This window comes from Haliotis rubra, unplaced genomic scaffold (assembly GCF_003918875.1).
Source record: "Haliotis rubra isolate DU_JTF1 unplaced genomic scaffold, ASM391887v1 Scf2326, whole genome shotgun sequence".
NCBI lineage: Eukaryota > Metazoa > Mollusca > Gastropoda > Lepetellida > Haliotidae > Haliotis > Haliotis rubra.
Genome location: NW_025766366.1, coordinates 17474 through 41167, shown reverse-complemented (window position 1 = coordinate 41167; position 23694 = coordinate 17474). Strand labels below are relative to the sequence as shown.

General features: G+C 43.1%; 1 protein-coding gene and 1 long non-coding RNA gene across 3 annotated transcripts; both read left to right on the top strand.

Annotated features, from left to right (window-relative positions):
• The first annotated feature begins 10049 nt into the window (after positions 1 to 10049).
• Positions 10050 to 11153, top strand: LOC124278190. The gene is made up of 3 exons (XR_006899020.1): positions 10050 to 10061; positions 10895 to 10914; positions 11046 to 11153. It is a non-coding gene; the product is annotated as an uncharacterized LOC124278190 (long non-coding RNA).
• Positions 11154 to 12693: 1540 nt separating this feature from the next.
• LOC124278189 (deleted in malignant brain tumors 1 protein-like) lies at positions 12694 to 22931 on the top strand. Of its 2 annotated transcripts, none has more exons than XM_046713920.1 (13): positions 12694 to 12746; positions 14403 to 14495; positions 15455 to 15709; positions 16040 to 16129; positions 16479 to 16539; positions 18513 to 18749; positions 19009 to 19098; positions 19282 to 19317; positions 19428 to 19664; positions 20770 to 20865; positions 21740 to 21790; positions 22295 to 22543; positions 22839 to 22931. In XM_046713920.1, the coding sequence occupies exons 3-13, from the start codon at positions 15512 to 15514 to the stop codon at positions 22928 to 22930; spliced, it is 1437 nt and encodes a 478-aa protein (XP_046569876.1). In that variant the 5' UTR covers positions 12694 to 12746; positions 14403 to 14495; positions 15455 to 15511; the 3' UTR covers position 22931. The 2 variants fall into 2 exon arrangements, with proteins under 2 accessions (XP_046569876.1, XP_046569877.1); XM_046713921.1 differs by lacking the exon at positions 12694 to 12746 and adding an exon at positions 13190 to 13216.
• The last annotated feature ends 763 nt before the right edge of the window (positions 22932 to 23694 follow it).

Genomic DNA, 23694 nt, shown 5'->3' with positions numbered 1-23694 from the left:
CAGACTTCGTTATCTCGAAAGTGAAAGCGAGACCCGGCGCCAATAATGTTATGTTCTCCGCAAATCACTGTTATCTCATGCCATCTGAGAAAGGTGGAAGTCTTGTATTCGCACGTGTACGGGGACAGCGTATTATGCTCGTATATTCAGTAATAATGTGTTATGACCAGGCGGGATCATCAAAGACGTACGAGTCCGGTATACGCCATGTCCGTAAGGACTGCCGAAGATTCATCGCGAAGCAGCGAAAGTCCTCGTATATTCGCAATGCGTTACGTACCAGATGTGGTCACTGTTATCCGGACACCCGAGCGAGCGAGGTCCGTATATCTGTTTAATGTTATGCCAGGTGGGGAAGGAAAGAGACTGTACCACACGCAGCGTCCAGGTGACCACTGTTCGCAATAAAACATACCGGTGGGGACAATTATCTCAATATTCGGCGAGCGAGGTCCCGCTAATAACGTGTTATGTCCGTGCGGGATCATCAGACTTCAATATTCGAGCGCTTATATTACACGTGCTGCGTCTGCGGGGATCATCAAAGATGACTTCATTAATAATCGAGCGGCGAGACCCGTATATTCATCGCAGCAAACCAGGCGAATAATCTCAAGACTTCACACCTCGAAAGGAAAGCGAGTCTGGTCATCACTGAAGACTACACTCGTGCGAAAGCGAGGTCTCAGCACAGTAACGTGCCAGACGGGGACCACCGTTATCTCGAACACTGAAGGAGAGTGTCCCGTATATTCCACAATGTTATGCCGTAGAATCGCGACTTCACGAGAGCACAGCAATGTGCCATGCGCCCAGGACCACTGGGATCACTCGAGCAGCGAGTGTCCAGCCACAATGTAAAGCCATGTTCAGGTGTATTATCTCCATTGAAAGAGACCTGCCAATGTTATGTCCGCGGGGATCATCTGACTTCAATAATTGCCAGCGCCGCACAAAGTCTGTGCGGGACCACCGTGATGAGGTCCTGTATATTAATAATGTTATGTCAGCAGGGGACCGATCAAGACACACTCGAGCGAAGCGAGTCCCACAATGCGCGTTCAGTAATCAACCAAGACTTCACACGCGACGCGAGCGAACGAGTCCCGTATAGCAATGGATCAAGACATCACGTACCCGCCATTGGTGTTGCAATCGTTGACACGCGAGTGAACGAGGTCCTTGTCTGGTCAATGCGTTATGTCTGCGTGGACACTGCTGACCATTATCGGCGCAACGGCGTCCGTGTTAGCTCGGGTTACCGCGACCACTGATCTCATTAATGCGAGCGAACGAGGGTCCCCGCATAGGGACTAATAATGTTACAGTCCAGGCGTGTAATTGCATTCTCACACCCGAAAGCGAAAGCGAGGTCCGTGGGGACCATCATTCTCGTTCGAGACCTACCCGCAATGCGCCATGCACAAAATCATCAATACTCGAGTGAGCGAGACCAATGCAAGAACCCCGGCGGGACACTAAAGACTCGAGCAGCGAGCCTGTATTCGCACGTGTTATGACCGACCACTACCCGAAAGGAAGCGAGGTCCGTAGTACAAGTAATGTGTTATGGGGACCATCAAAGATCACACCTCGAGCGAGCGGCAAGTCCCGTATTCGCCATGTTGATAACCATTAAATATTCACACTGGCGAGCGATCGGCCAATGCGCATGTTCAGGTGTAATCACTGCACTCGGTTGACTCGAGCGAGCCAATGCAAGAGTCCGCGGGGAATCATCAAAGACTTCATTGACTGAGTGAGAGCGAGACCGTATAATTATCACCGTAAACATGTCCCGGTTGACCACCCTGGTATGTTATCAGTAATGCGCCATGTACAAGACTAATTCTCGAAAGTGAAGAGACCGTATACAGTAAGAAGTTCCGGCGGGACCACTATGACCACACTCGAGCGAAATGAGGTTGCAATGCCAGCGACTGCGCGGGACCACCAAAGATATGGTTACCGGCACGAAATCCGGCGGGAACACCACACCCGAGCGATGAGTGTCCTTACACCGTTACGTACATGTTCGATGGGAATATTCAACGTTCCGGCGAGGTCCCGTATATCTGCCAATGTGTTATGTTCAGGTAGATCGTCTGAGAGCGAGCGAGACCCGTATATTCGGCACGTTACGTTCAGGTGGGCCAGTTAATTGCGAAGCGAGTGTCCGTATACTGCACGTACATACCGGATCACTGGTGACCAACACCCGAGCGAAGCGAAAAGTCCCGTAAGTTGTTTAACGTGTTATAAACAGGATGACCGTTATCTCACGTGAGGAGCGGTACCGTAATGCAAGCCATGTTCAGATGCGGGGACACTGTTATCAACATTCGTCCGTATATATTCATTAATGAACGATACCCTCCAATTGAGCGTATATTGTCAGCGTTCAGGGTGAACACTGGGCTGATTGTCCAGTCGGTAATGCGCCATGTTCAGGCGGGACCACGACCGCCCGAGTGGCGTCCCGTATACCATTAATGTAAAGAGTGTTCAGTGGGGACAAGACTTATTCGAGCGGAAGTGTCCCGTATTCATTAATGTACAACCAGGCGGGGATCAATAAAGACCTTCATCGCGATAATATGTCTGCGTATTATCGCGAGCGAACGAGGTCCATTCGCACGTTAATCGCTACCATCGCGAAGTGAAAGATCCGTATATTCATTAACATGTCAGGTGAATGCCGACTTCCACGTGAGTGAACGAGGTCCCGTTGTCAATGTAAATATAAATCACTGTTATCGGGAAGAACGAGTGTCCCGAGTTGAACAGGACCATCGACGAAGCGAAGAGTCCGTATATTCCAGCCATTGAGTCCGTGCGACCACTGAAAGACGCCCCACATTCCGAAAGCGAGTTTATGTCCCGTATATCTATTAACGTGTTGGCGTCCGTGCGGGACCAATTGTTGATCTCCGACATCGAGAAGAAGAATTCGTATATCTTCGTAATGTTATTCAGGTAGACCGGAAGACTTTCGGTTATTCGAAGCGATGAGAACCGTATATCACACGTTTAGTCCCGCGAATCAATTAAAGACCACACGCAGTCCTGTAGCAGGCCGCACGTAAGCGATCAGTAAATCAATTGACTTCAACAACTCGAGCGAGCTTATGTCCCGTATACCGTTGAAATCCGGCGGGGATCAATTCAAGACTATCACCGAGCGATGAGGTCCCATATCGTTACGTCCGGTAAGGGACCAATTAAAGATCCGCGAGACCCGCGACCACACGTGTTATGTTCAGGTATGGGGACCGACTAAGACTGGTTGATCTCGAGAGACCCGTACACTACACGTGTTGGCGCGTCCGTAAATCAATTGACTTCACCACAATGCCAACTTTATTCAATTAATGCGAGCGAACGAGTCCCGTATGATCAACTACCAATATCGCGAAGCGAACGATAACCGTAAGACCAATGCGTTATGTCCAGGTAAACACCGTATTCATTAACGAGCGAACGAGCTGCGCAATCGTCGAAATATCACGCGCGAGCGAAAGACCGTATATCGTCGTTATCTTCCGCTTCAACGAAACGATGTCCCGTATATCTACAAAAGCGTCCAGTGGGACCAATTGCATTGCGTCCGTATACCGTGCAATGGTTGAAACCAGGTAACACCAGCACTTCCACACGCGATAACGAGTCCCGTATAACGTAAATATGTTCAGGTATCCGCGATTCCACCTGGGTATAATAACGTTACGTTTGTGCGGGAATCATCAGACCACACCATATATTTAATATTCAAATGCCCGCATTCAAGTAATGCAAGCCATGTCCTCCGGCGGTGACCACTGTTCTCATTGACCCGAGCGAGCGAGGTCCCGGTATTCGCTTCATGTTATGTCCAGGGACCACTAAAGATCCATTGACCTGAGTGAAGAGGACCCGTACATAATAATGCAAATATGTCCGGTGCGGGACCACCAAGTTATCTCACACTCGAGTGAGCGAGATCTGTTAACGTTATAGTGATCATCTGCGTTATCTCGTTGAATCTCGAGCGAAAGAAAACCGTATATTCAATACCGGCGGGGACAAAGACTTCAATATCTCGAAGCGAGGAGTGTCCAGCCCGCATGTTATAAAACCGCGCGGGAATCACCGTTAATATCCGGTAGCATTGGCAACGTGTTATGATTGAAATCACCACCCTGACGCGATGGTGTCATACGTAACGTAGAATAGGTGAATAAAGACAAACATGAGAGGTCCCATATCTTGCGCGGCATCGTCGCCATCGCGAGTGAGTTATACCGACTAAAGACCAACACCCGAGCGAAAGAGTGCATATTCGCCAATGGAACCAGACTTCCACGCCGAGACCGCAGTAGTCTGGCCAACGTCCGGTGCGACCACCGTCTCACACCTCGAGTGGCGTCCCGTACAGTAACGTGTTATACCCAGACCACTAAAGACTTCACACCTCGAAAGCGAAGCGAGGCCGTTCAGGCGGGGACACATTAATTGTCCGCATACAATGCCAGCGTTCCGTTCCCCACACTCGAGCGAGCGAGGACCGGCAGTTCATACGTAAAGCGTCAAAAATTAATTTAAGACTTCACACCATATTCCGTATGCCCGCCAATGCGCGGTAACACCACATTTCGAAGGCGTGAAAAGTCCCGCCGCAATGTTATGCTCAGACGGGGACATCAAAAGACCAATCATTCTCGAGTGGCGACCACAATGCGTTATCCGGTGACCGAAGATTACCGCGAAGGAAATGGCGTCCTGTTATTCGCAATGTGTTGCGTCTACGATCATTCATTCAACACTCGAGCGAGCGATAACTCCGTATATTCCGTTAACGTAAGCTGCGTTCAGGTGACCGCCGAAGACTTCCACTTCGAGCGAGCGGCATCCGTATATTCGTAACGTAGCGTTCAGGCGGGGACCAAAGACTTCACACCCGAAGCGAACGAGCAGTCCTGCATAAATAATGCGTTATGTCGCTGCGATCATCAAGATTCACACCAAAAGCGAAGAGGTCTTATGTCCCGCATACGCGAATCACCAGCACACACGCGAAGCGCAAACTTATGTCCATAGCCTGCCAATGTAAGATCTAATACGTGAGCAACGAGGTCTCGTATATCAGTAACAAAGCCATGCTCAATTTCCACGTGAAGGCATTCGTATATTCAATGTTATGTTCACAGGCGGGGACAAGCCGAAAGACTCACGCGAGCGTTCAGGTAACACTGCACTTTCATTATCGGTCTGCGTTCCGCAGCACCTACACCCGTATACCAATAATGTAAAGTTATGCCCAGGCGGGACCATCAACACTTCATTATTCCGTGAAGACCTGTATAATGCAAGTTATGTACCAGGCATTGTTACTCGATGGCGAGACCAGTAGCACAATGTATGAACCCGGCGGAACACTAAAGATATTCGAGTGACAGTAATGTATGCACCAATAAAGACTACTACCTTCGTATACGCAATGTGTTACAGTCCCGGTGGGGACCACTAAAGATTACACCTCCGATGGTCCGCTATTCGGTTACAAACAGTTCAGGTGGGACCACTGTTATCTCATTATTCGAAGTGGCGACCCAGAGCACTACACGTGTTATGTCCGGTAAATCACCAAAGACCCCGGTTAACTCGAGTGAAAGCCGAGCATTCACGGCCAATGTAAGCCATGTTCAGGCGGGGACCACTAAAGACTTCAATTCGAGCGACAATGCGTTATGTTCTGCGGGGAAAGACTTGTTCGAAGTGATGTTCCAGTAATGTTAAGGCCCGGTAAGTGGGACCACTAAAGATTCATTATTCCCGAGTAGATCAGGTGGTTCCATCAAAGATTTCAGTTATGATCAGGTAACCGATCAAAGACTTTGACACTCGACGTCCTGTACATTATTAATGTTAGTCCAGGTGGGGACCACTGTTCGTCGACCAGGGAGGTCTCTGCGCAGCATCTGGCGGTTTGAGTGTTTCTGCATCGCATCGTAAAATGCCGAGTGAGAGTTTTGAAGAACAGCAGATGATGAGTGAATGTCATCGATTGTAGCGCAGGTCGTGTCGTTCATAAGCCGTCGTCGCGAATCGCCGGACTGCCAGAACCGCGTCCGCCAAAGCCGGGGCGCAGTTTGCCGTGCAAGTCAATGAAAGATTACGTTCATTCTTCGCGATCATAACGATAACAAAGATAATTCCCCCATAACGATCTGGCGCAAAAACCAAGAAAAGTACACAAAGCGGTTACATTACCATTGGTAAGCCAAATCACAAATACGAAGCAGAGACGTTATTTATTTCAGCATGAACATAGCCAGTAAAGCGGGATTTTATGTCTGCGGGTACACGATTTATCGCCGCGACCACGTCGTGCTCAATTGTTCTCATGCCGTACGACGTCAGTACGGTAGAACAATCATCTTCAGTTTAAAACCAATACCCAAAGCCAGCTACAAAGCGGAACATGTCATAACCCCTCTTCAGAAGGAGTTCACAGACAGTAAGTGCTCGACATAAAAGATTAAATCGCATTTCACATTTCAGATGAAAGTTGCTGAAGTCATCTTTGTCCACGTCTGTCCCGTCACCTGCTATTCGTCCACGCTGCGCCCGCCATTCATCCACTGGTTACCGGGCTCGATAAGGGAAGTTCATGATGCCGCCGCACACCACCAGCATTATCGACTCAGTATTGCAGCGGAGCCCGCCGTTGGTATACTACGATGGAAAGCCCAATCATGGAACTGTAACAGTACGCTTCAACATGCCCGTACCAGTTCGATCCATAGCCAACATGGAGCCCTCGTGACATCACACCAAAATGTTTCGGTAATTATAGATGGTATTGTTACGGGAGCCAGCAAACAAGATTTGCCGACCACGACAGGTGAATAACTCAAGATATTCGCATACCACAACTTCTATTTGTTCACCATTTAAAAAACCATTTTCTCATGTTAACGGAGTATCCCCGTCATTTGCACACAATTTCGTTTTGTTCAGATTAACTTTCACCCCGTGATCGGCACAGAGCCTTCACAGCCACTTTCGAGGCGTTAGATAATAGTCATCAGCAGAAAATGCCTGCGCGAGTCGAGCAAAGTCGTTTCATGAACAGGTCAACATTCGCGACTGAGCGCCTGGAGGGCATCACATTTCGAAATGGGTGATGTAACCCTATAACAGCGTGAATACGCCGACAATGAATTTCAGCACTTTTCTATCAAACCATACCATGGTTAGAAAGGGCAATAGAATTACTCCAGCTTGGACAGATATTAGCGACCATGCTGAAGGAAGAAGACATGGTTCGTCGTTGAACAATCATGCTTCGTACCTCGAATATTATTTCAACAATAATCATTACCAGTTCATTATCAGTACCGAGGTAGAAGCGTTAGTTGATCGTCGGAATCTCCATAAAGCTTCGGGATCTAAAGTATCAGATTTGCATAAGACATGACGCTTTCCCTCAACATTTAGAAAAATTTATTATCATACCGTTAAAGAGTTTAAGTTAATATAGGTGATTATTTCCTCGAAAATATTACGTCATCTACATCAAAACAGAATCACTTTGTTCCACGCATCAGCTGTCATCAATCGAAACACAGCCTGTGTTCATTACTAAACCATTCACATCACCGTTCGATCACCCCGATCGAGTTCCGACTTCGAAAGCGTAGTAACAATACTACCTTCAACAGCCTTTACGACATCAGTTGATTTGTTCATTGAATCATTGTTAAATCATACATACCCGGCAAAGTATTGTAAAACCGTCGTACGCAGCAGAAGTTTAATGCCATCATAGTTCGGTGGAAAACGTACTACATCAGAATACGATCGAATTCATTTCCTCGTGATATCAAGATTAACGCAATATTTCGTACAGTTTACAATATTAGAACGCCTTTTCAGCATAGCATGTAAGTTTATGTAAGGTTATTTCCGTTACAGTGGAATCCCATTCCCGGGCAGAACACTTGGTAAGATGATGCAGTATTTCCACGAATTAAGATCAATGAGAGTTGCTCGGGCGAAGACGGAGATACCGCACGGTACGTCATTCATTGCGCGTCATAGAATCACAGCGCATCATTACGTTTTGCGACATCAAGCTCAAAGATCAAATACATATCGAGGCATAACATATGTTATAGCCGAATTATTCTCTTCAGCGCCTATCCCTCGTCAACCACCGCATCCTAATCGAAAACAAAACAAACGTCGGTCTATCCGTATCGTCATCCGCAACACAGCAGAACACCAAGATGAACAAAGAACTCCGGCACAGCACACAGAACAGAACCATTGAACACCGCAGATTCATTTAAACCAACGACAGCGCATTAACACCACATAGTAACCACACTTAATCTCCAACAAAATATTGTTGGATATGTGTGTTATTACCGTACACGAACCATACCACCTTTGTACATAATGCTTCGACGCTTCATTTTCCTCAATATCGTCGATGGTTATCGGTCGCCAGATTACTGCGCTGATTGAGAAACAGATGTACGCAGCCTGTATCCGGTGGGTATCAGGTGACTCGTCGCCGGATTATTGCCGCTAACTCTGCCAGAGCCGTAGGTCGCCAGCTTCGAAGAGGCACGATCAAAACCGTATTGTCACGATACAATTTGATATTACCGACGATATAAACATATTCAGCATTGGTGAGTAATCTGGAAAGTCGCGGTAGTAGTCACGCATGCGTTTAGTGTTCAATCGTTCGTTGCCTGAAACGACGTCAGCAAGACAGCTGGCTGTTAAATCTATCGAAGTGTCAATATTTAACGTGACAAAGCTCACATCAAAATATCGAGAGCACGTATTAATCAGTCGAGCTGGCTTGCATAATCACGCCTCTACTCATTATACAAAATCACCAATACTGCAGTTGTGTCTCTGAGTAACAATGATTTATTTCCGGTGGTCTCTCGAATAGTTGATCGATCAGAGAAATATCATGATATGAAAACAAGGTTAAAGGCCAAAGCCACGTGAATAAAGTATGATAATATAACGCGATAATTATAAATGCATGAGCTGGTCGCGATAAAAGATGGACAGCAAATCGCCACCACGCATTCGATAATATAGCCGGTCGAACTTCAGAACAAATGCTTATTGGTCAGTTAGTCAGTTGGACTTAGGCGATACTGTCAGCAATGACACCTTAAGAAAGCTCATTTTTTTACTAATATGTTATGGTTTTAATCGCCATTGTTCTGTGCTTCCTTCTTCCACACAACGAGCTCTATCATAGTTCAACATGAGAACGAGCCATCGCCTGATGTCAATTTTCGATTCAGTGTTCTCTGTATCTATGGATTTGTGATATACTAATTATGTCGTGATATTTCCTCATAAAGTCCCAATACTCGCCGGGTCCGTCGGGGAATTCAAGGTGACGAGAGTCCCAAATGACGCATGATTACTACTACCAACACAACATGTTGTGCACGTACACCTTTATGGGCGGTAAACGACTCCAGCAACATTTTCTACAATTTTATTTTGAAATCGTACTACACAAGTGGTTGTAGTAGCGACTACCTTGAATTCTCGACGGACAACGGTAATAGGGACTTAAGAGGAATATGTCACGTGAGTTACTTAGTGTTGAGCATAGTACAAGTACCTAATCACAAAATCCATGGATATTTTAAGGAACACTGAATCGAAACAACAGTGGCGTCAGAGATTTTTTACATGTTGTGTTTATTTTCTCCATGTTGAGACTCGTAATTAGAACCGTTTGTGTAGGAAGAGGGGAAGCACCAAATTGTCTTGATTTAAAATTATAAATACTAAGTCGGAAAAGCTTCTTAAATTTCTTAGTGTCATTGTTGTCCAATTGTCGACTCCATGTCTCAACTGACTAATAGTCACCACCAATAAAGCATTTGTTCATGATGCACTGAGTTCATTGTGTTTGATCCATATTTATCAGATGCAGCAGCAGGCAACAATTCAGCTCGACCTTCCGGATCAGATGCATCAGACACTCTGTCGAGAGCCTCGGGACCGCAGTACAACGTTCTTCCGTGTACGTATTTTGATACATTTATAATTATCATACATTTATAATTATCTAATGATTTGGCATTATCATACTTTGTGTTCACACGTCAGTAGAAACAGACCAGCAGCATTTACAAAAACGTGGAAAATACATTGTTCTGTGGAATACTGCGTTTCTTTAAGAGCAAAAACGTAAGTACTGCTCTCTAATAAGACAGAGGTCATGAAGATTTACATTCATTGCAGTTTTCTTTAGCATTTGATTTTACTGGCATCTGATTAGTGCCTTCTTTATTTGTTTTTCATTTGCGTTATTTTCATGATATTTATTTGTCTCTGTCAATCAGTCAACCAATGGGGAGTTACACAGAGGAGAGGGGCATCATCTCCGACTTCAAACCCTCTGGCGCGTGGACCGCTGGCGAGACGTCAGCTGTACTCTGCTGATTCCTTACGCCTTTCGCCCCTTCAGCAGCAACCTTCAACCCCATCCAGTTTACTCTGTAATCCCCGCGCCTGCGGTGTGTGCAACTGGCTGGTGAATATGCTAGTCAGGACGGGGATCGACTCTTGTGGCCAGCGCAATGCATCGTGGTACAGCCAGAATGTGCGTGCATAATATGGTGATAGGAGAAATTTTGATTTATGCACAAGAAGTTCACCGTTTGGTGCAATATTACATGCTCTCGATTGCATACACAGTCTTGGACACATCTGCGTTTTTAAATAAACGACACTTCTTCGATCTGTTTAACGTATGTCTTTAAAGGGACGTCGTTTCCTGTGCAAGAACAGCAGACAACGCAATGGAAGTGAACTACTTCCAGCACTGGTGCCGTGGGAGGGGAAACTACACCCGCAGTTCCCACCACGTGACTCCAGGTTAGTACTCCACCCAACAATGCCGGGACCGCGAAACGCCATCGTGGTGTATCGTGGTGTATCGTGGTGTATCTTTCCGAGTGCTAGCGTTTCATTCCTGACTTTTAAAGCCGTGCCTCTTTCCCTTCTAGGTATGTGTAATGTGACCTACACGAGCCTATCTGGTAGAGTTAGGGGCAATATGCCCAGCGACAGCAGCGGGTCCACCTGTTACTACCGGATAGTGAACAATTTGTATATGGCGGGCATCACAGATACACATCCGGTTGACCTCTCAATCAAGCAGTGTCGCGGATAGTGAATGTAACTCCTATCACTTTGATGGCTGTGGAGAGGAGATGTGTCGGCATCGGAGCGTATAGCACCGAGATGACATGTAGGTTCTGGTATTACCGCAATAGCAACACATAATCTAAGCTCTAATATTTTACTCGAACAGGTTAAACTAGTGGTTTATATGTGGTGTTAATGCGTAGTGTTCGGACAAATGAATCTGCGGTGTTCAAATAGAGACATGCTGGTCTCTGTTCTATGTACTTGTGCAAAGGTTCTTGTTTCCATCTTGGTTTTCCTCGCCGTGATTTTGCTGGATGGTACATATATTGCTAAAACCGGCGTGTAACACTATACTTACTCATTGGAAGCCGCGCTGGCTGGAGGCGGTCTTAGCGTCTGACTTTGTGTGCTTTGGCGATTAGGTGCCTGACTCTGAGGGTGTGGGTTTCCTGAATCCCAGATGGGACTCAACCCAAAAGGTACTAGAATCTGTACTTTACTGAGAAAGTGTAACTCCTAAATATATCATATGTTACATACTCATTCCCTCTTGTCTGATCTTTGGAAGCGATAACATGTCACCTACTTCATTTTAAGAGCATGTGATCATTGGTATTTGATTAAATTTTTATGACGCAACAAATGGATGACATTATGCCATCTCGTGCAGTATCACGTCAAAGATCAGGGAATCATTTATTCACCTGGGACAATATCTCGTTATTCCTCATAGCTCCCAGGGTCATTCTCTAACATATATTCATCATCATTATAGTCTTGTTCTTGAACGTTCATTCGTGGTAGCAATTGCACAAATCATATTACAACGAAAGTGTTCTACTTAGGATAGATTCCTACGATAACCCAACGGAATATGAATATACCTTACATAAACTACATACTGTATACTAGAAAACTAGGGTTGGAAATGTATGCAAAAAGTTTTGTTCTGTGGACTCAACATGCTCTTAAAAGTAAAGGCAAACAATGCGTTTAACTTTCAATATATCCCGAGGGAAAATGAATTTGATCAATATTCCCATGCTGAAACTATCATTTTTCCCACCAGACCCCTTATATGATGGCGACTTCAATGATAACTCTGTTGCGTAATGGCTGGATGCAGAAACGACCGTCATTCAGCTTGTACTACAATATACTGCCGGGTATGTATGATTTAACCTATGCCAGTCTCCATGGTATCTTAACTCACTTTGTAATACTTTCTGCAACTTTTACGCAAAAGATCATAAGAGGGTAAATGAGTATTGTTATCGTTGTTATACTGAATCTTGAATTTCTGTCATATGATCCTAACAACTGTATTGCAGGAATGAACTAATCCATGAAATGTTTATTGACACACAGCAAACTGCAATCTGAAGATTTCGTATAACGGACACGGGTTCATTTGCTGCTAAACTGTTTTATCTCGAATTTATAACTACATGAACGATCTGATCTGCAACTCCTGCACCATCAGTGGCGGTAGTTCACCACCATACATCCTCATCCTCAACTTCATCACCTCGACACAGGTCCTCGCTCACTCAGGTGTGAAGTCTTTAGTGGTCCCACCTGGACATAACACATTGTAGATATACAGGACCTCGCTCACTCAGGTGTAAGTCTTTAGTGGTCCCACCTGGACATAACACATTGCAGATATACAGGACCTCGCTCACTCAGGTGTAAGTCTTTAGTGGTCCCACCTGGACATAACACATTGTAGATATACAGGACCTCGCTCACTCAGGTGTAAGTCTTTAGTGGTCCCACCTGGACATAACACATTGTAGATATACAGGACCTCGCTCACTCAGGTGTAAGTCTTAAGTGGTCCCACCTGGACATAACACATTGTAGATATACAGGACCTCGCTCACTCAGGTGTAAGTCTTTAGTGGTCCCACCTGGACATAACACATTGTAGATATACAGGACCTCGCTCACTCAGGTGTAAGTCTTTAGTGGTCCCACCTGGACATAACACATTGTAGATATACAGGACCTCCCTCACTCAGGTGTAAGTCTTTAGTGGTCCCACCTGGACATAACACATTGTAGATATACAGGACCTCGCTCACTCAGGTGTAAGTCTTTAGTGGTCCCACCTGGACATAACACATTGTAGATATACAGGACCTCGCTCACTCACGTGTAAGTCTTTAGTGGTCCCACCTGGACATAACACATTGTAGATATACAGGACCTCGCTCACTCAGGTGTAAGTCTTTATTGGTCCCACCTGGACATAACACATTGTAGATATACAGGACCTCGCTCACTCACGTGTAAGTCTTTAGTGGTACCCTCGCCTCACGTGACATGGTCCCACCTGGACACATTGTAGATATACAGGACCTCGCTCACTCAGGTGTAAGTCTTTAGTGGTCCCACCAGGACATAACACATTGTAGATATACAGGACCTCGCTCACTCAGGTGTAAGTCTTTAGTGGTCCCACCTGGACATAACACATTGTAGATATACATGACCGTTTTCAATTTGAAACGGGCAATGTATTTAAAGATTCCTTTCCTACGTACATGTCAAAATATATAGCCAAGATTTCATTAATAGACCTGAGTTTATCATATATTACAGAAATACCTATTCCGGGTGAACTGTACAAGACACATTTCACACTGGATGTTTATAAAAAAAAGTGTTAATTTCAAATATGATTATTGTTGAATACCATGATAATAGTAGGAATATTTTACAAATAAGTGCTTATTTTCATCCTACACTATCTGTAAACGATTCACAGTTTAGAATGATATTTAACCTGATCTCATCAGAGAGTACTGACAAGCATTGGCGTTTTCACAGAATTCCGCAATATCGGGGTATTCGCGAGTTATTGGCGATATTTGATTCGTCACAATATTGTTGATAAACAATGACAAACGTCTTTCTGCAAATATAGCTATCGAAGAATGTTCGCAGTATAACGTGAATTTAGGGACGTGGTTGTCGGGACCGGGGATAAATAGTCCCCGGTTAGTACTCACATACATGTAGTCGTATTGAGTTACCGATTTGAGGCGGTTGGATAGCCTAGAGGTCAAACCGTTTGCTCGTCACGCCGAAGATCCATATGGATACGGTGGGTGAAGTCCATTTCTGGTGTACCCTTGAATATTGCTAAAACTACTATCGTTTAAATCACAGTCTCTTATACACTAGTCATCAATTTCTGATTTCAGACACTGTGTCGAGTGGTGATTTCAACGTATCCTTTGTAACCGATGGTCGTGAAGTACGGAGTGGATTCAATGCAATATACGCAAAACTACCAGGTACGTGCAACTGGATACACCATCATCTTTTTTATCTGCGATGTAGTTTTGAAGAAGCACAACAGGATAATGGCTTGTTAGAAATGTCAAGAAGCACAACAGGATAATGGCTTGTTAGAAATGTCAAGAAATGCGGCCCTACGTCCAGAATGGTCATATTTGAAAAACATATTTGAATCCATGTGCAATACACATTTCTTAATTGTACTTTGTTATGTGAACGTTCTGTGTTGTGTGAACGTTGTATGTCATGTGAACGTTCTGTGTTGTGTGAACGTTGTATGTCATGTGAACGTTCTGTGTTATGTGAACGTCCTGTGTTGTGTGAACGTTGTATGTTATGTGAACATTCTGTGTGATTTGAACGTCGTATGTTATGTGAACCTTCTGTTTTATGTGAACGTTCTGTGTTATTTGAACGTCGTATGTTATGTGAACCTTCTGTGTTATGTGAACGTTGTATGATATGTGAACGTTCTGTGTTATGTGAAGGTTCTGTGTTATGTGAACGTTGTGTGTTATGTGAACGTTGTATGTTATGTGGACGTTGCATGATATGTGAACGTTGTATGATATGTGAACGTTGTATGATATGTGAACGTTGTATGTTATATGAAAGCTGTATGTTATGTGAACGTTGTATGTTATGTGAACGTTCTGTGTTATGTGAACGTTCTGTGTTATGTGAACGTTGTGTGTTATGTGAACGTTGTATGTTATGTGAACGTTGTATGTTATGTGAACGTTGCATGATATGTGAACGTTGTACGATATGTGAAGGTTGTATGATATGTGAACGTTGTATGTTATATGAAAGCTGTATGTTATGTGAACGTTGTATGTTATGTGAACGTTCTGTGTTATGTGAACGTTGTATGTTATGTGAACGTTGTATGTTATGTGAACGTTGTATGATATGGGAACGTTGTATGATATGTGAACGTTCTGTGTGTGTCCAGTCAGCTGTAACCGGACGTACACAACAGACGAGGGCATCATAGAGAGCACCCCAGGGGATGGCTCCTACTACCCCAACAACGCCTACTGTACGTACACTGTACAGGGCAACTCCACCCGGCAGACTCTGCAGTTCACCGTACAGACCTTCTCCCTCGAGTATCACTCCAGCTGCTACTACGACTCGTTACAGTTGGGTTCGACCTCCAGCAGGAAGTACTGCGGATCATCTCTGTCCACCGGCAGGGTTCTCACATGTGAGAGTTACACTATATTTTGTTCGGATTTGGTGTTTACAGTTTTTAACTTAAAAATCTACAACACCAACTGCAGCTTATCATATGAGTGTAGAGGAGAACTTTGCATGCTGTTTGCGTGAGTGTGTATAAAGTTTTATGGCACTTTTATATTTCCAGCAATATCACAGGGGCTGGTCTTCAATTATTGTACCCATGTTGGGAATCGAACCAGGGTCTTTTCAGCGTGACGCGTGAACGCTTCAATTACTCGGTTACCATTCCTAGGTTCTATGAAAATGAATATATTTAGAAGCCTTTCTCAAAGTATCGATACCATTTCGTCCACAGATACGTTCACAAACACCTTCACCTTGTACTTCAAGACAGATGGCAGCGTTACCAGGAGAGGATTTGTTATCACCTACAGAAGGTTGCCGTGTAAGTGGTTGCTCTTTAAAATATTACCCCAGTGTAAAGGCACGCACATTAGTTGCCTGCTTACTTCTGAACAGTATTATGAACGGTGTATTCAAGGGATTTTCAAAGAAGTTCAGTGATCTTTATACCTTGAAGTTGGGGCTTAATTGTATTGACACGCAGGTAGAATATGATTATGGAAATGTTTAGGTAGTAATATAAATGTATTACTAATATTATAAAGTGTTAACTTTTTTATACTTCACAGACAAATGTAGGTTGAAATGTGACGATGTCGATGCATCTTCCAAAGAAGATCAGATTCTCATTTCGAAAGCTATTTACACCTCTTTGATGATGTTTTTTTCAGATGTTCCCCCCAACCACCACAACCATGGCAACAACTACAACAACAACGAGGCCGCCAATACGTACGTTCGCATAACACAATCTTGTAAACATGACACCGTCGACACGCCGACAGCAGGTCTTGTGACGATGTTTCTTCAAATAGATACCCACTTTAGTATATTGGTTTTGTTTTGAAGCATTATAGAATATTATGCTTGGAATAGCATTACCAGAAAGTCGGGTAAGGCTAGTTTTATTAGATTTGCTGTCTAGCATATTTGTGTCATCGTCAAAAAACCGTTCAGGTAGTTGCTCAAGCTCTCGTCCATTGGTTTGCTTGGTTCCGACTCGAGTAGCTAGCAGCCGCAGTGCCATAGTTGGAACATTGCCGAAATGGCAATAACAACAATGTCGCCACACCTACTTATCGGGGACCTGTATTGAGGTAACATGTTTTCTCAGCTGACGATCACGTGTAAAAAACATGAGCTTATTAAAATGAAGCGTGCAATAGAATTATGACGTAGTGAGTGGGTTCGGGTAACGCTGGTTTCACCACAATTCCAGCTATATCAAGCCGTGAAGAAGGAAAACAATCTACGGATGAACAACTTCTTTATTATGTAATAAGGAAGGATAACAATCTACGGTTGAACAACTTCTTTATTATGTAATAAGGAAGGATAACAATCTACGGATGAAAAGTTTCTTTATTATGTAATAAGGAAGGATAACAATCTAGGGATGAACAACTTCTTTAGCTTGTAATAAGGAAGGATAACAATCTACGGATGAACAGTTTCTTTATTATGTAATAAGGAAGGATAACAATCTACGGATGAACAACTTCTTTATTATGTAATAAGGAAGGATAACAATCTACGGATGAACAACTTCTTTATTATGTAATAAGGAAAGATAACAATCTACGGATGAACAGTTTCTTTAATAAGTGATAAGGAAGGATAACAATCTATGGATGAACAACTTCTTTATTATGTAATAAGGAAAAATAACAATCTACTGATGAACAGTTTCTTTAATAAGTGATAAGGAAGGATAACAATCTACGGATGAACAACTTCTTTAGCTTGTAATAAGGAAGGATGACAATCTACGGATGAACAACTTCTTTATTATGTAATAAGGAAAGATTACAATCTACGGATGAACAACTTGTTTATTATGTACTAAGGAAGGATAACAATCTATGGATGAACAACTTCTTTATTATGTAATAAGGAAAGATAACAATCTACGGATGAACAACTTCTTTATTATGTAATAAGGAAAGATTACAATCTACGGATGAACAACTTGTTTATTATGTACTAAGGAAGGATAACAATCTATGGATGAACAACTTCTTTATTATGTAATAAGGAAAGATAACAATCTACGGATGAACAGTTTCTTTAATAAGTGATAAGGAAGGATAACAATCTACGGATGAACAACTTCTTTAGCTTGTAAGAAGGAAGGATAACAATCTATGGATGAACAACTTGTTTATTATGTAATAAGGAAGGATAACAATCTACGGATGAACAACTTCTTTATTATGTAATAAGGAAAAATAACAATTTACAGATGAACAACCTCTGTCTTACACAATAAAGAAGTTGATCATTGTTATCCTTCCTTACTACTCCAAGTTCTAAATGATTCCGAAAGAAGACATCAAGGCTTGTTACCTTGATTGAAGAGGAAACCCCCAAGTGATTCAGGTTTCAGACATTCACTTTGTTGAAATCAATTTGCACCGGTATGGTGCTGAAAATCCTTGAAACAAAATCGGGGCAAACTGGTGTTCGAACCAGCGATCGTACATCACTGGATATACAAGGGAAGCAACTCTGCAGAGCGTGTTACGACCTGCTACCCGTGCGCCCTTATGTATTAGGATAATGTAGTTTTTGCATCGATGAAGGTGTAATATAAATAATCATGATAACAATAGTGTGATGTGTGTGAGGATATGTTCAGTTGTTCTGTAGCCATAGCTACTCTGGTGGTTGTCATGCTGACGTACTTTTGTCATTCTGTATTTCAGCCAACTGTAATGCGACGTTCACCGCAGCCAGCGGCCAGCTTCGTAGTCCAAACTCCCCCCACAACTACCCCAACAACGTCTACTGCCGCTACACGTTTGTGGGAAGCGGACAGACCCAGTCTATAAGTCTGGACTTCACCAGCTTTGCTGTGGAAAACCACGCTAGCTGCAGATGGGACTGGGTCATCATCAACGGTGGGAACAAGAGATGTGGCTTCACGGAATTCACCAGGACCTGTACGTACTGTGATGAATATACATACCTTGCTGGTTATCGTTACTTCAGATGTAGTGTCGATCTGTTCAAGGGTCTAATCTCTTTACAATCCGTAGTCGTCACGGGTTTCGACTTTGTAAGTCAATTACACATGTTATATATAGATATTCCAAATAGTTTCTTAGTCAACAACTTTATGAAACATTTGTTCATATTAAATGTCATAGAAAAATTATCATGATTATATTGGCTCAGACTCATTTTCTTATTATTTTACAGATACCTTTGTTGGGAACTTTACGGTTGAATTCCGAACAGATGGAAGTGTCACCTCCGATGGTTTTGTAGCTAACTACGTTGTCAGTGACGGTATGTACAGAGGATCGAACTTCTATATACAACATGTTCAGGACTCCACTCCATGATATCCGATCATTATTCAATTATTGAAATATTAGAGATAAGGTGGTAAATTGTTTGATCGAGACAGTATGGTTATTTGAAGAGATGCGAGGTAGTCTTGTTCTCAAATGAGGCATTCGTGTGTTTCAGCTCCAAACGCTACAACGCCCGCTCCCAGCAGTACAGGTAAGGTCACTGTTTACTGTCACAATGATGTTTTAAAATATATGCAGGGAAATTTAGACTGTTGGTTTAAGCAAACATCAATTATTGAATCAATTCATCTATTGTTCCAGCGACATGCACGGCAACCTTGTCGTCATCATCTGGCACCATCATGAGTCCCCCAGGTGGCGGCAGCAACTACTTGGACAACACCCGGTGCTACTACACGTTCACAGCGACATCCTACCCGAGAACCATTACCTTCACCTTCACAACCTTCCAGCTCGAAAGTCATTCCACCTGCAGATATGACTACGTCCAGTTTAACAGCGGCATCAAGAAATGTGGAACGATCTCCAATCTCGTGTGTAAGTTCTCCAGATCATTGCGGATCAAATGTTTAAAGAAGGTTTAAAGAAGGTCTTTACTTGTCAGTGATGCGTTATCATTTTCTCAGCTATTTTGCCCTTTTGCACAACGGTATAGTCACGACCGGCTGTTCTCAGACATTGACATCTTATTATTCCTTGAACATACATTAGATAACGGAGAGGTTTAGATTAACCGCTAGAGCTGATAGGTCCGTCTCACAGGGCGACTGTAAAGCTGCCATAGTCATGGATTACTTGTATAAAGGAGTCAGTGAATCATTCCTGTTTTAGACAATCAAAACGGAAACCATACCAAGCGTGAGCTGTCAAAGGTGGCTGTGACATCTATACAATCTCAATAATATCCTGTTGTGACCTCATGCGGTTGTCTTAGATTCCAGTACACTGATCTCTACCCCTCCAATCTAAACACTTTGCTCGCATATCACCTTAAACTTCATGAGTTGCTACGAGGCCAATTATCTAGCTGTTCAACATCAGGATTCAACTGCTACACGTGATCTTATGTACAAGATTACAGCTGTATTACAGTATTTATTTAAGACGTTAAGGTCATATGCCATGTATGTGCTTTGTGTACGGAGCTGCAAAATAACACCCGGTACGCATGATGTAAGTCATATTAAAGTGTGCATGCTGGTATTTAAGTTTCTGAACAATACCAACTCCAGAAACGTTAGTTGGAATTATTAACAAAAACATGCATGCATTAAGTAGACAGCGATGTCGTATTACTATGCAACGCATGCTCCGCCAATTCACATTATCAGCCATTGAGGAAACAGTACTTTGTTAGTGGGAGTGGCCAAACGATGAACCACAAACCGCATTGCTTATGTTGCCCATCAAATACCAAGGAATCAATATTTATGCAACAATGTATATTCCTTTCATTGATACAACTGAAGAAACATATCTGACAGTCAGCTACTGGCATCACTTGTTGTCTTAAATATTTATTCAAAATCTACCCTGGCAGCAAAGTTGGTTAGCATTTGATACCATGGACTATATATCAAGTGAGCAACCATCTCTATGTTCTACAACTTTGTTTGTGATGTATTCCTGTGTGAAATTCCAGATACTGACACTATGTATAGCCAGTACCGTGTCACCTTCTACACTGACGGATCTGTGACTCGCCGTGGCTTCGTAGCCACCTACCAGATCAGCGATGGTAGGTATCATGTGTATTCTGACACCACTCTGTATTTGAACTTACTTCCTGCTGTGCATTAGAGCATCTCTCTGTCAGAAAATGATAGAAACATTTTGTAGACTAAATGCTTTCAACATGTACACCATTTTGTTCCCCGTTCGTTTTAATTTCATTTGATATTTTGTACCACAGGGACTATATGGACATATTATACACATACATTTTCATAATTAACTGACTGAGTTTGGTTTTACGCCGTTTTAGCAATATTCCAGCAACATCACGGCGGGGAACGCCAGAAATGGGCTTCACACATTGTACCCATGTGGGGATTCGAACCCGGGTCTTCGGCGTGACGAGCCAACGCTTTAACCACTAGGCTACCCCGTCTCCCCTTTTCCTTATTAACGGTTATCATGACACATGACATGCATTGTCCTTGGAGTAAGAAGGGACTGGATACAGCTTGAATGTGCATGATATGCATGACACACGTCCTCCTGTAAAGTAATGACACCCATGTAATCGGCATCATGATAAGAACAATATTTTGATCGACTTTCGTTATCAACTTTGAAATATTTCTACATATGTTGTTAATCACCATTGTTCGTGACTTTCAATGATCAAACACGTTGAACTATTCGTCGCAAAGCGTTTGTCTCAAAAGCTGCGATAATCGAAATGAAACGTTTTTGAATTCATGAAAAGAGATGGTTTGTTTAGCACTTTGTGTCTTTTACATTCAAACTGTTCCTCTTCATGACCTTTGCTTCTGAAGATCAACAGTACAAAAACACCTTCTGCAAGTCGTTGGTCAGAGCGACAAAGTGAAGGTTTTCGTTGACTAAGTTATGAACAAATTAGAAATTGCTCATTGTTCAAATTTCAGTCATTAATGCAGCAAGCACCATCCCTCCCAGCACGGTTCCATCAAACAACGGTGAGTGATGACCTTGACAATGTCCCTAAGGGCCGTGATCATCTGGGTCTGAGTTTTCATCTCTTGTAAACATTCGCAAGACTGGTACAGTACAAAATGGGTGTAGCACTTACTGAATTTACTTCCTGAATCTCTGCAGGCAGGATGAGTCTTGTTAATGTGTTGCAGCTGTCACCGTTGTAATTTTATAATAACGACGTCGTTCTAATCCATCCTAGTGAAAAAGTATGAAAATAAATCTTGTAGATGTACATAACGTGTGTAGTTTAGTCTTCATTAAACTTATAGTTGAGTCACATCTGAAACCCTTTGACAGCACATTAAGTGGACACAAATAACTACAACATTATAATAGCAGTCTCAAGTACATGGTCACCTTAGGTTATACTCTACTCTTCTTTGCCTATGGCCATTGCAATTTGTCACTTAAGAGAAAGCATAGACGGAAGTGTGCCTTAAGGTTTCATTGAAGTTCATCAAACCAACAAACGGTTTCTTGTCCAGGCATCTGTGGCACTACCTTGACGTCTTCCACGGGTCGCATCTACTACCCAGCCACCGCCACCTACAACAACAACGTCCGATGCCAGGTGACCATCAGACCTGGGGCTGGACAGACGTTCAACGTCACCTTCACAGACTTCGACATCGAGAATCAGTCCTCCTGCAGCTACGACTCTCTAGTATTCCGGGTGAACGGAGTCGACTCTAACAAGTACTGTGGTCGCAACAGAGCTGGACTCACTCTAAACTGTACGTAGTTCGTTTCTGAGTACGGGATTTCTTTTCACGTTTGTACCTGCAGATCATACCTGTTAAATGCATTAATTATTTTGCTTTTGCTAACAGTGTGACTGTAAAATAAGGAAAGTACTCCGTGTGTACATTGTACAGAATAAGTGTTAACCTCACTGCTGTCCGTGTAAATATAAGAACAGGACAATATCAACCCTGCTTCAAAAGAGAGATAGTCAAATATGATGTTGCTTTAATTAAATCAGCCCAAGTGTGGAACTTATCAAGGTGAACATGTTTTCAACTGTTGCAGTCCCCTACACCAGTGGTGACATCGTGGTTGACTTCAGAACTGATGGCAGCGTCACTGGGAGAGGCTTTGACCTCAACTTTCAAGTGGCCTAGGGTAAGGTGACAGTATGTGTGAATGAAATACTGTATTTTACCACTGTTTGAAAGTAACTCAAAATGAGTCATTTTGGTTGGACATTGACAAATGGGAGTGTCTTTAATTTTGCAGTACCTGTCGGAATTGTGCTTAAATTTATCGTTTTAGACGTGTATCAACGATTCAGTAATCCACATTTGATAGTTGGTGTAAGTAGTGACGCTAATACATTCTTATGTAAATTTGAGCGCTGCGGCCATACTTTGTCTTAAAACCTAAAACCAAACCCGTTTAACAACAGAGCCAGCGACGATCCTCCCATACTGGGCTTACACGACTTTAAAGGAATGTTAAAGCGACGTAAAGCACGAATCAGTCTGTATATGAGTTACATCCATGCCTGAGACCTTTATTTTTGGTTTATGTAAATACATAACATTCTAATTCTTTCAGGAGGACAAGATGTGTTTTCCTGTCTGATGGCTGCCTCCAGAGTCGACTGTTTCCCGGTGTTGCTGCCACAAACTGCCACGTAGAAATAGTTTTTTTTTAGCTTTTCACTTTTCTTATTAGCAGCAGAATTTCTGCATTTGTTCATTGGACAAGTTAACGTATTGTTTGAATTTTAAGCAATCCGTAAATGCGCTGTAATGTTGCTGGAGTGGCTAATACTGGATGTCTGGTCCAGAAAACGGTTGTTTACCGCCTATAATGTGATAAGTTTTTCAGCTATCTATTCATTGATGATAGGGGGCGGTCGAGGAGCTTAGTGGTTGAAGCA

Coding starts and splice junctions, on each gene's coding strand:
- LOC124278189 (XM_046713920.1), top strand. CDS start 15,512: ATGGCTCCTACTACCCCAACAACGCCTACTGTACGTACACTGTACAGG. Junction 16,130..16,478: donor CACCTACAGAAGGTTGCCGT/GTAAGTGGTTGC, acceptor TGTTTTTTTCAG/ATGTTCCCCCCAACCACCAC. Junction 16,540..18,512: donor AACAACGAGGCCGCCAATAC/GTACGTTCGCAT, acceptor TCTGTATTTCAG/CCAACTGTAATGCGACGTTC.